General features: G+C 42.9%; 1 protein-coding gene across 1 annotated transcript; it reads left to right on the top strand.

The window, feature by feature from the left end:
• The first annotated feature begins 8,367 nt into the window (after positions 1-8,367).
• Positions 8,368-11,598, top strand: LOC112117381 (olfactory receptor 6B1-like). The gene is made up of 2 exons (XM_024215334.1): positions 8,368-8,406; positions 10,636-11,598. Exons 1-2 carry the CDS (start codon positions 8,368-8,370, stop codon positions 11,596-11,598), a joined length of 1,002 nt encoding a protein of 333 aa, XP_024071102.1.
• The last annotated feature ends 6,275 nt before the right edge of the window (positions 11,599-17,873 follow it).

The raw sequence follows: 17,873 nt of genomic DNA, 5'->3' as shown, positions 1-17,873 counted from the left end.
AATCTGAGAACCGAGAAAATAAGATGAGTTTGTAGTGCTGATATTCTCCCAGGAAGCATGTTGCCCCTCCTTGTGACAACTGTGCAAAGGGATAAAAATTCACTCACTCCTTTGTGAATATAACAGATCAGCAACATAACCAAATCTGGATGTTTTAATTTCATTTTCTTTTGCTTAGTTCTTATTCAGGCAAAACACTCAATGCAATTTTGCCTGACTAAGGATTAACTCAAATCTAGGCAAGGATTTTGCTTTCAAATCTATTTATCTGTCCATCCGTATACAAATCTGTCTATGCATTTATCTACTCTCTATTTCTCTGTCTTTCTGTCTACATACCCCTCTATTTAATATCTGCATGTGTCTCTATACCTCAGTCTTTCTGCATATATATTCATCTATCTAATCTCTCGCTATCTGCATATATAGTCATCTGTCTAATATTGTTATCTAACTCAAGCATGATCCTGTGCATCCCAACTCTCCATCACCACTTAAACTCATGATTCAGGGTGCACAGAGAATGCTAGACTAAGCCCTAAGAAAGTTCCCAAAGAAGGATAGATGAATAGAAATTTCTGCCCCATCACCTGTGCAGCAGGTCAACAGCTCCAGGCCCTTCTCATCTTCCAGTTCTTAGCCAGCACCTTTCCCCTTTGTTTTCTTCACAGGACCCAGCAGGCCGGATTCTGAACTGTGAGTAGGTGCAATTCCACTGACTCCTGAATTTGGACCAGCTTCCACTGGGCGGGAGTTGTTCCAGGTGTGTCAAGAGCAGCTCATTAAATTCTACTTGGCATCCCCTGAGATCTTCCCTCTGAGCCTCCCACCCCTGGTTACACACCTAGATGTGATGGGCTTCCCTTCCCGCCCCCCCCCTTACTTTGTTAAATACTTTTTGCAAGAAATTAAGCTGGGCTTTTCAAAGGCATTTGAACAGCAGAGTGGGACTTTGGAGTCCTGGGTTCTAGGCCCTGGTCTGTCACTGACCTGCTGGCTGACACATCCCTGCTCTGTACCTCAGTTTCTTCAGCTGTAAAAGGGGCATAATGATAGTGGCCCCCTTTTGAATTGGTACCTGAGCACAAAAATCCCTGAGGTTCATTTTGAAAATCCCAGCCTTCATTCAAAGACTTCTGGGCATTAAAAAGCCGGTGGAAATGAGGCACTAGCGCGCACAGTAACTGAAGTAGATACAGGCGCATTACTCTCTTTTTCTCCATGGAAAACCACAGCCTAAAGTACCAACGAAAGAAAAAGCACAGACCACAATTTTCAGTGATTCAGGGTGTCTCAAGATTGGGGCTGCCCAGTTCTGGCCTGGTTTCCAGCAGGGCTGAGCAACAAGGCCGATGAGAGCCACAGGCCCTCAGTGTACCTGTAAGTCAAAGGAAGGATGGTTGAGAGGTGAGGGAGCTAGGCTGGGTCTCAGAAAACCAGGTTCCTTCATCTCTAACAGGGCACATTTACACATGGCCATGAGTCTCAGATCCTGGGTCAACTGACTGGGGCTCACACAACGGCACTAGAAACAGATGCTCCCTCTTGGTCTCTGAAAGCCAGCAAGGGGCAGGGATCTCACAGCCCAAGTGGGAATGTCTGCACAGCTGTTTTCTAGCACTGGAGTGTGAACCCAAGTCTGGAAACCCGGGTTCAGAGACTCGCTGCTGGTGGTTTGGTTTTTTGCTGTTGTTTTTTTTTTTTTTATGTGGTATTGATGGGCTCCCTGTGTGAATTTGGCACAAGTCACACAGGGCTGGATTTTCCAAGGTATATAGGTGCTAAAAGACCGACCCAGGAGCCTAGTAAGGTTTGCAATGGGGTCTAAGGGAGTTAGGTGCCTGACTCCCATTTAAATCAATGGCAGTTCTGTGCCTAACCTCCTGGCTGCACCATAGGAGCCCAAATATCTTTAGAAATCTGATCCAAAGAAGAGGCCAAATCAAATTACAATTAAATTATTATTATCATGGCAGCCTCAGTGTCCCACTCACAGACCAGGAACCCAATTGCATCATGGCACTCACCTGGGCTGTGGGAGACCCCCCCACCAGTTCAAACCCCCACTCTGCTGAAGATGACAAGGTATTTGAACTGGGGGTGTGTGTTAATTTCATCAGCCAACCCCCTGGTTCTTGCATTATGTGAAGGGATAAATAACATTTCCTTATTCATTTTCTCCACACCAGTCATGATTTTATAGACATTTATCATATCCACCTTAGTCGTCTCTTTTCCAAGCTGAAAAGTCCCAGGTTTTTTTTAATCTCTACTCATATGGAAGGTGCTCCATATCCCTTGTCATTTTATATGCTCTTTTTTGTACTTTTTCCAATTCTAATATATCTTTTTTGAGATAAGGGTGACCAGAGCTACACACAGTATTCAAGATTTGGGCGTACCATGGATTTATATAGAGGCAATATGATATTTTCTGTCTTATTATCTATCCCTTTCTTAATGATTCCCAACATTCTGTTCGCTTTTTGACTGTCACTGCACATTGAGTGGATGTTTTCAGAGAACTAGCCACGATGACTCCAAGATCTTTCTTGAGTGCTAACAGCTAATTTAGACCCCAACATTTTTTATGTCTAGTTGGGATTATTTTTGTCCAATGCACATTACTTTGCATTTATCAACATTACATTTCATCTACAGAATGTCAAACTACAGAACTCAACCCTATGTAAAATCTCGTTCCAGCTGAACTTCTTGCACGCTTTCCCAGCCAGTGGTTTTCCAGTTGTGTGACTCTGCATGCTGCTGTGTCAGAAGGACATCTTCACACAGACTGATCACCCCAATCCAACCTTGGCTTGGTCTCAGACTGCACCAGGGAGAGCTCCACTAATCATTTGTGGTCCAAGGGAGAACAATGTGAAAAAGAAATCTGAGCCACCAGCTGGTGGACAGATAACCTCAAGTCCTCCCTCCTCCTTATTCAACCAAATGTCCCACAGAGACAAAGTTTGATGACCTTACTTGTTCCTTATTCAGCCAAAGCTTCCACTGAACTCAGAGTCAAGTGCTTATGGGCTAGATTCACAAAGGGACTTAGGCACTGGGATGCTGAGCGTTTCAATGCCTAACTTTTATGGACCTAGAAAATCACAGCTATTCTCAAAACCTGAGTTTGGTGTCTAGGCTCCTTACACAGTTAATGGGGAAAGGTAGGTGCCTAAGGATGGGACTGGCAAAAGCCAGAAAACTTGGAGGGGAGCTGCCTAAAATAGCCAAAGAGAGATGCCAAGTAGAAGGGTGTGTGTAAAGTCCTACCCTCTCAGGGTGTTTGACACCTGAATTTGGGCTGTAGGGACGAGCCTCCATCTGCATGGGATTCTCAGCCATGCATAGGCCAGGGCTGGAGCACCCACCAGCCACCTGATGATCAGCTGTTCAATGGTGGGTGAGAGGCTCTGGGGGGAGAGGGCAGAGCCCGGTCGGGAAAAGGTGGAGCAAGGGCAGGGTGCACTCGGGGTGGGGGCGGAGTGGGAGTGGGAAGAAGCAAAGCAAGGATGTGTTTCTTGGGGGAAGGGGCAGAGTGGGGGAAGGAAGAGGCAGTGCAAGAGTGGGGCCTTGGAGGAAGGAGCGTAGTGGAGCACCCACACAGAAAAATGAAAGTTGCAGCCATGTTGTTGTGGTGGTGGAGAGATAACTTATAGCCAAGTGGTTTGGGCACACACCTGAGATGTAGGCCACCCTTGTTCAACTCCATCCTCCAGCTGAGTGGGGAGAAGGGATTTAAAAAGGTATCTGCCACCTCATTCTCTCTTGTTGAAGCCTTTCCACTTTGGACAACTACCTAAAGAGTCATGGGAATAGGGGGACCTGATTCTATCTCTCCCACAGCCTAGGTGAGTGCTTTAACCACCAGGCTATGGAGTCATCCTAATGCTTGTCCATGCTCACTCTCTCTTGCCCAAGGAGTCTTTAATTATTATATCTATATGCTCTTTCTTTCATCTGGAATATATATATATATATATATATATATATATATATAAATGAGATATCCTAGCTCCTAGAACTGGAAGGGACCTTGAAAGATCATTGAGTCCAGCCCCCTGCCTTCACTAGTAGGACCAAGTACTGATTTTGCCCCAGATCCCTAAGTGGCCCCCTGAAGGATTGAACTCATAACCCTGGGTTTAGCAGGCCAATGCTCAAACCATTGAACTATCCCTCCCCTCTGTAGGAAGATGGATTTGTTTCTAAGAATATTTTGATCACCTACTGCATTGTATACTCCTGGGGGAATTCTACGCTACTGCATTCATGAATAATTAATAAGCCCCGCATATCTTAATTTTTTGTGTGCAGAAAAAAGCTTCTGCTGAAATGTTGTTGCAGTTCCACCTTTTGCCTACCAGAGGGCGCTGTGGCACAAGAACAGCAGCAGCTCCCTGCCACCGATGGAAGAGAGAGGGGCTATGGGGAGACAGACACCATTGGGTGTTGGGGGGGTAGGGTGACCAGACAGCAAATGTGAAAAATCGGGACAGGGGGTGGGGGGTAATAGGAGCCTATGTAAGAAAAAGACCCAAAAATCAGGACTGTCCCTATAAAATCGTAAGCTTTCGTGGGCTACAACCCACTTCTTCGGATGCATCCGAAGAAGTGGGTTGTAGCCCACGAAAGCTTATGCTCTAATAAATTTGTTAGTCTCTAAGGTGCCACAAGTACTCCTGTTATTTTTGCGGATACAGACTAACACGGCTGCTACTCTGAAACCTATAAAATCGGTACATCTGGTCACCCTATGGGGGGGGGGGGCATACTGGGGCAGGCTCAGTGGAAGTGGAGGCGCAGGGCCACAGGGGGGAGGGAGGTGCAGAGCCGCATGGGGATGGGGGAGGGGGTAAAGGGACACATAGAGATAGAGGGTGGCTGTGTGGGGGCATAGAGACACAGGGCCAGCTCCAGCATTTTTGCTGCCCTAAGCAGCGGGGAAAAAAAAGAAAAAATAAAGCCGTGATTGGCGGCACTTCGGCAGCAGCTCTACCGCCGCCGCTTCATTCTTCGGTGGCAATTCGGCGGCGGGTCCTTCCCTCCGAGAGGGACTGAGGGACCCACCGCTGAATTGCTGCCGAAGTCCCGGACGTGCCGCCCCTTTCCGTTGGCTGCCCCAAGCACCTGCTTGCTGCACTGGTGCCTGGAGCCAGCCGTGCAGAGACACGTGGGGACGGGGGAGGGGGACAGGGACACAAAGAGATGGGGTGGCTGGGTGGGGGCACAGAGACACATGGGGACAGGGAGGGGGACAGGGACAAGGGAGTGGCTCTGAGGGGCACAGAGACACATGGGGACGGGGGGGACAGGGACACATAGGGATGGGGGTGGCTGGGTGGGGGCACCGAGACACATGGGAACAGGGGGAGGGGGACAGGGACACATAGGGATGGGAGTGGCTGTATGGGGGCACAGAGACACATGGGGACAGGAGGAGGGGGACAGGGACACATAGGGATGGGAGTGGCTGTCTGGGGACACAGAGACACATGAGGACAGGGGAAGGGTTTTCAGGGCCACATGGGGATGTGTGGAGTGGGTGTCTGAGTGGGGATGGAGGGACATGTGAACAGGGGGTGCAAGGACACATGGGGGTATATGAACACATGGGGACAGGGGCAGATGTGCCTGACTGAATGCAAGAGGCTAGGGGTCAGCAAGGGTCTGCATGGGGGAAGCTCCCTAACAATCCCTCCCTGCCCCCTGAAAAAACCTGTTCAATACTTCTCCCACTCATACCCAACAAGCCTCCAAGTTCACACCCAGGCTCCTTCCCAGCAATTTACTTCCCTCTCCCTCAACTCCTCTGTTACCCCGACTCCCTCAAGTGTTTGCAAGGGACGGTTCTGTATTGTAGTTTAAATTAATTATTACTCAGAGTTCTGTATTAATATGCCTAACAAGGAATCTATTTTTCAAAAAAAACATTTTCTAAATCTTTTTTGTTGTCTGTTTTGTTACAGACATATTTGCTGACAGATATTTTGAAATAAATGACCAAAAATAATTGAAACTGCTGTGAATATATTGTGTAACTCTAACAAATAAAATATGCAGAATTTTAAAATATTGTGCACAGAATTTTTATTTTTTTTGTTGCATAATTTTTAATTTTTGTCGCAGAATTTCCCCAGGAGTAATTGTAATACATTAGTTGCTATTTCCATAAATAAAGAGCTGCTGCATATAACTAGGCTTAGCAAAATTCAATTTTTATTTTTTGATCATTTCAGATGGTAATATCAATGTTCACTTTTTAAGAGAAACAAAGTGGGTAAGGTAATATCTTTTATTGGACCAACTTCTGTTGGTGAGAGAGACAAGCCCACAAGCTAAACAGAGTTCTTCTTCAGTTCTTCATGTAATCGGAGTGTCAGAGCTAAATACAACAGTGGGACAGATTGTGTAGCATACGGGGTAAACACATGTTGCAAGGGAACATTTAAGATGAAATGGGCAATTACACCTCTGCAGTCATAGGAAAAAGGAAGGTTAGGGGGGTTACATATATTTGTAATGACTCATAAAAACAGTATCTCTGTTGGGGCCACAGTTTTTAAGTGTTTGTTTGTTTGTAATTTTAGATTTTTATACATGTAAAATTTTCACATCTGCACAAAATGATGGGTTTTAAGCATTTTTTTTTCAATTTTTATTTAATTAAATTTTAACAGTTGAGTGAAACTAGGTGAAGGAGTGTTCAGATAGTAATTAATTAATTACAGTAGACATTGAGATTCAAAAAGTTAAAGTTTTATAACCGTTTAAACACAAATTGTTAGCATCACCTAGCACTCAACCCCCCAGATCCTTTTCTGCAGAATGACCACTTAGCCAGTTATTCCCCATTTTGTAGTTCTGCATTTGATTTTTCCTTCCAAAGTGAAGTACTTTGCACTTAGCATTATTGAATTTCTTTATGTTGAATTCAGAACAAGTCTCCAGTTTATCAAGGTCATTTTAAATTCTGATCCTGTCTTCCAAAGAGCTTGGTGTCATCTGCACATTTTATAACCATACTCTCCACTCCATTATCCAGGTCATTAATGAAAATATTGAACAGAACCAGACCCAGGACTGACCCCCAAGGACCTGCACTAAATAGGCCCTCTCATCAGTTACCAATATTACGGTAATAACTATATGTTAATATGTTAATTATAGCTATAATATTGTAAACCAGGAGTCATCCCATGAGTTACATGATGATTCATGAATGGAGTCATTCATGAATGGAGGAGCTAGCCAGCAGGGCTATACCATTCTGATGCCTCACTCAGACAGGTGATTCATACCTTTGCCTTGATATTAAGGGAAGTAGGAATGAGTTGGTGACAGAGGATCTAGGGTATGGGCCCGGAATTAATGACGAAGGAACCCTAAGAGTAGCCCAGCCTAAGGAGTATTAGAAACACTTAAAAGAGTCGGTCACCAGACTTATACCATTCTGCTGAGTTACTGACATAGGTGATTCTTTGCCCCACATTTATATAAGGGATTGGGGAATACCTGTGTGGTGGAGAGATGATCTAGGATGTGGGATGAGGAGTCCTGAAGGAGGAACCCTAGAATAATCTATATCAAATGAAAAGTTTCCATTTGGGAGGAGAGTTTGGATCTTACACACTTGACCAGATCCTCCAGTGATATATGTCAGCAGTGTTTCATTGACTTCCCTAACATTTGAGCCTCTCAAAAACAGATAAAGGATAACTCCATTAACTGGTAACTCCAGAAGATTCTTATACATTTGTGTAGATAGACAGATTTTCTATAGTGTCCCTCAAACTAGTACAGGGGTTCTCAAACTGGGGGTTGGGACCCCCCACCCCCAAGGGTTTGCAAGGATCTTACATGGGGGAGGAGGTGTTGTGAGCTGTCAGCTTCCATCCCAAAGCCCGTTTTGCCTCCAGCATTTATAATGGTATTAAATATATTAAAGTGTTTTTAATTTATAAAGGCGGGGGGGGGGGGTCAAATTCAGAGGCTTGCTATGTGAAAGGAGTCACCAGTACAAAAGTTTGAGAACCACTGACCTAGTATGTAAGCCTTTGATAATTCAGCTAAGGTTAGAAGTTTGATTGCCTTGAGAGTTAAAATTGCCAATAAATTAAATGTTTTCTTAATTAAGTCCCACATCACCTTAACTAAAATATCCTGTGGTAGCGGCCTCAAAGGAAGATGACATGAAGGATATAAAAATAAAAGATGCATTACTCCCTTTACAAATGCTACTAAAATGAATCAATGCTATCCTACCACATGGTCTTAGTTCACTTTGCTACGAGAAAGAAAGTATATGAAAAGTTCTGAGAGAAACTTCAGGCAGTTAGAAAATGACAAGGCTAAGAGAAGATGTCACAGCATCAGTCTAGTAGGACTGCAGCTTTACAGGTAAGATTTATGCTTCCTATTAACCAAAGGGGTGTTAATCTTCTCTGTCATTTACTGTGTCTTAGCTGAGTTTGCAAATCATATGAAGAAACTCAGAAAAAGAAACATGGAATAAATAAAATCTAGAGTTGGTCAGAAAAAGTCCTCCCACCCTTCCCCCCGCGCCATGTAAAATTTTATAAAAATGAAAACTTTTTCATCCAGATCAAAGTTTTCAGTGGAAAATGTCAACCTTTTGTCCAAAAATCACAAACTAAAAATGTTTCCCTTGGCATCAGATTTTCTAGGCTATTTAGTCACCTGAAGATGCAGAAAGGCATCTAAGGGGATTTTCAAAAGTACAGGAACAGATTGGACACCTTACTCTCTTTGATTTTAATGTGTGTTTAGGTGCCTAACCTGCTTAAACTAATGTGCATCTTTAGGTAAATAAATACCGCTGGATATCTGCCCCACAGGTTGAGATTTAAAAGCTACCTCAAAGATTTATCTTGTTTGCACTTCAAGGCTGGGACTGTCTACTACTTATAAATATTTGTAAAGTATCTACCATTATAGAGCCATAATCAAATAAGTGACACACAATCATACTTCTGCTTCTCTGCCTTCTCCAATATAAAACTGATCAGGAGGCTTGAAAGGATTCAATTTCTATCCATGCATGTCAACAAATGTTGATTTCACTGTAAACACCGAATACCAAGGAAAAAATATTTCCACTGATAATAATAAAAACTTACAGATTGGTAAAGTAAGAAAAATGGTGCCTGAGAACATAGAGTCCAAATCCGGTGACTTAGACTCTTAAATTAGACTTCTTACACATGGACTACTTAATGAAATAAAGCAAAACCCGATTTCAGGTTACTTGCTTTGTATATTTTGACATGTGTTGTTGACAATTTGTGATTTAATAGTTATAAAGCTGGAACTTTTTCTATCTTGATATCTGATGTCGTTCAATAATTGTCTGTCCTACCATCTCTCAAAACAGGGAAAATTTAAATAAATGAAAATAGTAAAAACTGCTTAAAAATGAACATAAATTGCCTAGGGAGGTTGTGGAATCTCCATCTCTGGAGATATTTAAGAGTAGGTTAGATAAATGTCTATCAGGGATGGTCTAGACAGTATTTGGTCCTGCCATGCGGGCAGGGGACTGGACTCGATGACCTCTCGAGGTCCCTTCCAGTCCTAGAATCTATGAATCTATGAATCTATGAATTGATAATAGCCATTGAAATGATTTAAAAAATGATTTCTGACAAGCCTAGGTATCAGCTCTTACCTATTACTGGATTGCTTCAACCTGGGCTTCATATACAAACATACACTGTAACTCTGACATACACACAGGAGGGAGACATAGGTTAAAAATATATATACTTCCTTTAAGATATGCTTTTGCTCTTGGATTTCACTGAAATATATGGTTTCAAGATATGGTTTTCTTTTTTCATTTCTTATGTCAAACAAAAGAGCAAATATTGACTAATATGACCAATCTATTTCCATGTAGAGATATCTGTCTCTGCCTAGCAAACAGCATCATCAAATCATTAGTGCAGCATTTCAAAATGTGTGCAGCTCAAATCAGTGATAAAAGCATTGGTCTGCTATATGGCAAAGCAGAAAATATAACAGTGGTATGTGTATAAATTACAGATATACAGGAGCCTCCCCTGAAAGTTCACTTTATAATCTCAGTAAGTGCTCTTTCTAAAAGGGTTCCAGGGGAAAAAAGTGAGACACCATGGACTTAATTTCAAAAGGCATCTGCTTCTATGTCCATAATATTTTTAAATACGGGACTCCCCTGCAAATAACAACTGCACAGAAATTCAAAGCCCTCCGACACTCAGTAACATCTACTTTGTTTGTTTTCTGGAGTAAAACATTTAATAGATATTCCCATACTTTTTCTTGGCTAATCACTATTCTCTGATGCGACAGCATGCATGGATTTGTTATCACTCCATCATCATTCACCTTCAGCAACATCCTCTAAATGAATGAACAGGCATCCAACTCTGACACAGCTGAATGGAAGATGAGAAAAGAAAATGTGAAACATGGAGGTGTAGGTACTTCGGCCTAGATAAGAACAATATTGTCTCTGGATGAGAGAATAGTTGAATGACTAGCAGGGTTTTTTTTAAACAATTAATTATTATTATTATTATTATTATTATTATTATTATTATATCTCTTTTCCCTCTTTTCCTCTAGGAAAAACTCATGGAAAATGTAGAGTGGAGCAATCAAACGTTCATCACAGAATTCATCCTATTGGGATTCGGGAATCTCCCAGAACTGCAGACCCCTCTCTCCCTGCTGTTCCTAGTGATCTATATTGTAACCATGGCTGGGAACATCCTCACTTTTGCGCTAGTTGTGACTGATCAGCACCTTCACACACCCATGTACTTCTTCCTGGGGAACTTGTCCTGCTTGGAGACCTGCTATGCCTCCACCATCCTGCCCAGGATGCTGGCCAGTCTCCTGACTGGGAACAGGACCATTTCATATAGCGGCTGCATCACACAACTGTACTTCTTTGTATTCATGGTGACTGCCGAATGTTTCCTCCTATTAGTCATGTCTTATGACCGCTACTTAGCAATATGCAATCCCTTGCATTATGCAGCACTTATGAGAAGCTGGGTTTGCATACAGCTAGTGTCTGGCTCTTGGATAATGGCCTTCTTTACTAGTACCTTGATAACTCTTTTGATGGCCAGATTAACATTCTGTGGCCCCAACAAAATTGACCATTTCTTTTGTGATTTTGCCCCGATGCTCAAACTCTCCTGCAGTGACACCAGCCTGATTGAACTGGTAGATCTATTACTGTGTTTTGCAATTATACTTCCTACATTCCTGTTAACCCTGATATCCTATGTTTGTATCATCACCACCATCCTGAGAATCCCCTCCACCACCGGGAGGCAAAAGGCCTTTTCTACCTGCTCCTCCCACCTCATCGTAGTTGCTACTTTCTATGGATCACTCATCATTATTTACATGATACCAACTGCTGGCACTGCAGGAGACCTACACAAAGTGTTCTCTGTCTTCTATACTGTCCTGACACCCTTGGTCAATCCTCTCATCTACAGCCTGAGAAACAAGGAGGTCAAAGAGGCATTGAAGAAAGCTGGAGGCAAACTGCCTGCTTTCATAAGGAGGTGAATGAAATTCCTACGGTCTCTCTTTTAGACTGAGTAGAACCTTATCCTGACCCTGAAGGTGCTGAAGAAAATGGCATCATGCATGGAATAGGTGTGGGTGATTGAATATCTCCCCTACTGAAGTTAAAATGAATTGAGGATACCTCGATTTACTCCTACTCTTTCATCATACCCAATAAATAATACTTGCCCATATGATACTCCACTTTTCTTCCTGTAGTAGGTGTTGATTTGTGATAATTCAGGAATATTACATGCTCTCTATGTTTGTCTGATTGATGTAAAGAGGTTTGTCATATGAACACAAGAGATTAAATGCTGGGATATTTACTAGAAAAAGAACAGGAGTACTTGTGGCACCTTAGAGACTAACAAATTTACAGACTAACATGGCTGCTACTCTGAAACCTGGGATATTTAGTGTGTATTTGTGTAGGACTAAACTGATAGAGGTAGGAAAAAGAACAATGACTTCACATAACTGCTCATCTAACAACTGTTAAGGGACAATGCTAGAATAATTCACTTTGATGTCCCCATCTCTGACCATCAGCCAAGGGAGGGATTCCAGTGTGTAAACACAAGATAAGCCCAAAAGTCCAGGAACCTGTGACAAAGGGCTTCTAGGGGGGATAAAAGTGCTATTGTTGAGGGAAGTGGCAGTTGTTTTAGGGAGCTGCTCATGAGAAGCGAGTCTCACAGATAGACACCAGTGTTTAGGGTCCTGGAAGAAAGAGGGAACTGCCTGTGGTCTCTGTCAATGGATAGTAAGTCCTTGCCAATGGATAGCAGCCTTGCAGCTCAAGCACTTATTTGAAATCCAGGAAAGTTTAAAGTCTCTGCTCCAAACCAGGCATAACAGGAATTTGAACTCAGCTCTCTGGCATCTAATTAAGTGTCCTAACCACTGAGCTATCGCCTTTCTGTCTCTGACTTTTCCTCAAGGAAACTTTGGAAGGTCTCAGTTGCAAGTGCTATTAGAAAATCTTTTAACATCTCAAAAAAGTTTTGTAGCACAGGAAGATCATTTCCTACCCAGCTCTCTTTACCACTGGTTGCCCAAGGGAAGAACCAATGATGCGAAAACCAGTGGGACCCACTGCAAACTCACATTGATACCTAGGGTGCTGTAACCCTGGCCCCAGCCTGACAGCAGGAGAATCACACTTCTCTCAGTGTGGGGCCTTTTGCCTGAGCAGGTGCACTGAGAGAGACAGGAGATGGGTGATTCCCCCATTCTTACCTCTGGTCCAGGATCCCTGGCTGGACTACAGTTCCCATGATGCAACCACATTCATCTGCCTCCCCGATGCCCTCCCAACACACTGCTAAAACTGCTGGCTCCACATTGCATTGTGGGAGATGTAGTCCTCCAGTGATGGAGACAGGAACTACAACTCCCATGAGGCAATGTGCTAGGGAAAGGCAGTTTAACATTTACAAACCAGGAGTGCAAGTACAGTGATACGCTTTGTATAAGTTTGTTAGCATATCAGGGTTGAATGGGAACTCAGGAGATCATGTAGTCTAACCCCCTGCTCAAAGCAGGACCAATCCCAAAACAGATTTTTGCCACAGATCCCTAAATGGCCCCCTCAGGGATTGAACTCACAATCGTGGGTTTAGCAGGCCAATGCTCAAACCACTGAGCTATCACTCCCCCCCCCCGTGTAGTGTGCTGTTAAGTTGGACAGGAGTCCGGGGGGGGGAGGGGGGACAGAAGGTTTTTAAACAGTGTTTTTGATTCCTGCTCCAGCCTCTGGACTATGAACGTATACTGATGGGGGCATTCTAACCAAGGGACTGAAGACTTTGAGGTAATCTGGAGCCTTCATATTTCCTTGATCCTTTGCAGATGGACTTATAAGTTGGATATGGTACAGAGACTGTTCTAGCCTCATTGGTTGCTGATTACTCCCTTGCAATGGACAAAGATCAGATGTCTGCTGACTTTCTCATGTGAATCAGCAGCCTTTGATACCTGTGGTATAAGCAACATGGCCCTTGCTTGAGTGATTTTGTTCTTTCCTCTGCAATTGTCAAAGCCTGTTCCCATTGAACTCAATAGCAAAACTCCTTTTGATCTCAATGGGAACAGGATTTGCCCCAAGAGATCAGAGAATGTGATTTTGATCAATTGCTTCTCTGTCCAGGGACAGTTCTCATGCACGTTCTGCCAGGCTGATTTTGATTGCCCCTCCTGTATGTCGTGCTGGGGAAAATAATAAAACAATTTGGGCTGCAGTTCTATCAAGGTGTACATGGCACACACAGTTCTAAGTCTCTTTTCCATCAAACCCAGATGGCGCAGCATCTTTGTATTCCTAGTGCCTGGCGGAAAGCAATACTTAGGCCTTGTCTACACTGCCACTTTTTATAGCGCTGAAACTGTCTCACCCAGGGATGTTAAAAAAAAGCCAACCCTGAGAGATGCAAGTTTCAGCGCTGTAAAGTGGTAGTGTAGACAGTGCTCCAGCACTGGGAGCCGCACTCCCAGCGCTGGTAGCTACTCACCTCGTGGGTTTTTTTTTTTACCTCGCTGGGAGAACTCTCTCCCAGCACTGGTGCCGCGACTACACAGCCAAGTTAAAGCACAGCCACGACAGTGCTTTAACATTGGTAATGAAGACATACTCTTAGATAAAGGCAAGCTGGCAGAAGCTTAGTTTGGACATAAGACAAGCACTGATAGTGTGTTAAGGGAAAGTGGGGTGATTGTCCTTCCTATTCTTCTTTCATTTAAGAAGTTTTCAATTTGGGGTGCTGCTGGATCCTCAATGACACCTGGATGTACAGGTGGCACCAGCGGCCCAAAGCATCATTTTACAAATGCATCTGTTTGTGTCGGAGAGGACGGAGAGAGCATGGGAGACCCGGGTTGGGGGCAGGGTGGGGAGGAGTCACATGGAGAGTCACGTGGGGAGGTCATGTGCCCCCCCTTGTGTCCCTCCCATGAGTGCAGTACCTGCAAAAAATGATTTCTACTTGCACCACTGCAAAGAACGGAGCTGAAATAAAACATTTTGGGTCAAAAAAAATTACAGTTTGAGTGGGACTGAACCTCCCCTCTTGCCTCTGCCCCCCAATATATTTTTGATTTTCCTGTTAGAAAATTGAAATGTTTTGGTAAAAATTGAAATTTTCCCATGTGGTCCTGGGCACAGGTGCTGACTTTTGTTTTTGTGGGAGGGTGCTTCCCTCTGCCCCCTCCCCCCATGCGAGGGGCAGGCGGGGCCTCCTGGGGAAGAGGCCGAGCGGTGGAGTGTGGACAGAGCAGGCGTAAAGCCCATAAAAGATTGCTGAGCACCCCCTATTTTTTTCGGTGGGTGCTTGAGCCTGAGAGAACCCACGGAGTCGGTGCTTTTCGTCCTGCGGCATCCTCCAGCAGCAGGTCATGGCGGAACAGGAGCTCCCGCCTCAATTTCCCTTATTCTTTGTCACCATTCACTCCACAACAGGCTCTCTTGCTTAAATAATTCATCTCCTCTGGGCTGGTTTACTGCCAAAACATGGTTCAAATGATCCTCAGTACAAATCCCAAACTTAAATGCATTTCTCACACTCAGTGAATGTAGGCCTTAAAACCCCCGCTCTTCCCAGCAGGAACTTGCACCACCTCCTTGCTGGGAGCTCATATGCAGAATTTTGCAGAATTTTGAAATAATGTGCGCAGAATTTTTTGTTGTTCTTGCAGAATTTTTTATTTTGGGCACTGAATCCCCCCAGGAGTAATTGTAATACTTTTGTTGCTATTTCCATACATAAAGAGCTGCCGCATATAATTAGGCTTGGCAAAATTAATTTTTTATTTTTTGATCATTTCAGCCGATAATATCAATATTTATTTTTAAGAGAGACCAACTTCTATTAATGAGAGAGAGACGCCCACAAGCTAAACAGAGTTCTTCTTCAGTTTTTCATGTAATCGGAGTGTCAGAGCTAAATACAACAGTGGGACAGATAGATAGATAGATTTTCTATAGTGTCCCTCAAACTAATACAGGGGTTCTCAAACTGGGGGTTGGGACCCCTCAAGGGGTTGAAAGGTTCTTAAATGGGGGGCGGGTGTTGTCAGCTGTCAACCTCCACCCCAAAGCCCGCTTTGCCACCAGCATTTATAATGGTGTTAAATATATAAAAAAGTGCTTTTAATTTATAAAGGGAGGGGGTTGGAACTTGCTATGTGAAAGGGGTCACCAGTACAAAAGTTTGAGAACCACTGGCCTAATATGTAAGCCCTTGATAATTCAGCTAAGGTTAGACGTTTGATTGCCTTGAGAGTTAATATTGCCAACAAATTAAATGTTCTCTTAATTAAGTCCCCCATCACCTTAACTAAAATATCCTGTGGTAGCTGCATCAAAGGAAGATGACATGAAGGATATCAATATAAAAGGATGCATTACTCCCTTTACAAATGCTACTAAAATGAATCAATGCTATCCTACGCATGGTCTTAGTTCACTTTACTAAGAGAAAGAAAGTATATGAAAAGTTCTGAGAGAAACTTCAGGCAGTTAGAAAATGACAAGGCTAAGAGAAGATGTCACAGCATCAGTCTAGTAGGACTGCAGCTTTACAGGTGAGATTTATGCTTCCTATTAACCAAAGGGGTGTTAATCTTCTCTGTCATTTACTGTGTCTTGGCTGAGTTTGCAAATCATATGAAGAAACTCAGAACAAGAAACATGGAATAAAATCTAGAATTGGTCAGAAAATGTTTCTCCCCCACCCCCACATGTAAAATTCTATGAAAATGAAAACTTTTTCATCCGGATCAAAGTTTTCAGTGGAAAATGTCAACCTTTAGTCCAAAAATCACAAACTAAAAGTGTTTCCCTTGGGGGTATTTAGTCACCTGAAGATGCAGAAAGGCATCTTGAGGGATTTTCCAAAGCACGGCAGAAGATTACATACCTAACTCCCTTTGATTTTTGTGTTTTTAGGTGCCTACCCTGCTTAAACTAATATGCATCTTTAAGTAAATAAATACCACTGGATATCTGCCCCATAGGTTGAGATTTAAAAGCTACCTCAAAGATTTATCTTGTTTGCACTTCAAGGTTGGGACTGTCTACTACTTATAAATATTTGTAAAGTATCTACCATTATAGGGCCATAAACGAATAAGTGACACACAATCATACTTCTGCTTCTCTGCCTTCTCCAATATAAAACTGATCAGGAGGCTTGAAAGGATTTGATTTCTGTCCATGCATGTCCACAAATGTTGATTTCACTGTAAACACCCAGTACCAAGAAAAAATATTTCCACTGATAATAATCAAAACTGACAGATAGGCAAAGTAAGAAAGAAAAGAATGTCAAACAAAAGAACATCAAACAAAAGAACAAATATTGACTAATATGAGCAATCTACTTCCACGTAGAGATATCTGTCTCTGCCTAGCAAACAGCATCATCATATCATTAGTGCAGCATTTCGAAATTTGTGCAGCTCAAATCAGTGATAAAATCATTGGTTTCCTATATGGCAAAGCAGAAAATGTAACACTGGTATTTGTATAAATTACAGATATACAGGAGTCTCCCCTGAAAGTTCACTTTACAGTCTCAGTGAGTGCTCATTCTAAAAGGGTTCGGGGGGGTGGGGGTGGGGGGAGAAAGGGAGACACTATGGACTTATTTTCAAAAGGCATCTGCTTCTATGTCCATAATATTTTTAAATATATGACTCCCCTGCAAATTCCAGCTGTACAGAAATTCAAAGCCCTCCAACACTCAATGATATCTCTTTTGTTTTGTTTTCTAGAGTAAACCTTTCCATAGATGTTCCTATCCTTTTTCTAAACTAATCACTATTTTCTGATGCAACAGCATGTATGGTTTTGCTATCACTCCATCATCATTGACCTTCAGCAACATCCTGCAAATGAATGAAAGGGTATTCAACTCTGACACAGCTGAATGGAAGATGAGAAAAGATAATGTGAACCATGGATGCTTATTTACCTCTGCCTAAATAAGAAATATATTGTCTCTGGACCAGAGAATAGTCAAATGACTAGCAGGGTTTTTTAAAAGCTATCTATTATTATTATTATATCTCTTTTCCCTCTTTTCCTCTAGAGAAAACTCATGGAAAATGTAGAGTGGAGCAATCAAACGTTCATCACAGAATTCATCCTATTGGGATTCGGGAATCTCCCAGAACTGCAGACCCCTCTCTCCCTGCTGTTCCTAGTGATCTATATTGTAACCATGGCTGGGAACATCCTCACTCTTGTGCTAGTTGTGGCTGATCAGCACCTTCAC

This window comes from Terrapene carolina, unplaced genomic scaffold (genome assembly GCF_002925995.2).
Source record: "Terrapene carolina triunguis isolate 2854851 unplaced genomic scaffold, T_m_triunguis-2.0 Scaffold233, whole genome shotgun sequence".
Lineage (NCBI taxonomy): Eukaryota > Metazoa > Chordata > Testudines > Emydidae > Terrapene > Terrapene triunguis.
Note: the sequence above shows the minus strand (reverse complement) of the source record. Positions and strands in the feature narration are given on the sequence as shown.

What these genes read in the sequence shown, in the direction of transcription:
- LOC112117381 (XM_024215334.1), top strand. Translation starts at nt 8,368, where the DNA reads ATGTCACAGCATCAGTCTAGTAGGACTGCAGCTTTACAG. An exon ending in GTAGGACTGCAGCTTTACAG is followed by an intron (nt 8,407 to 10,635) that starts GTAAGATTTATG and finishes CTTTTCCTCTAG; the next exon opens with GAAAAACTCATGGAAAATGT.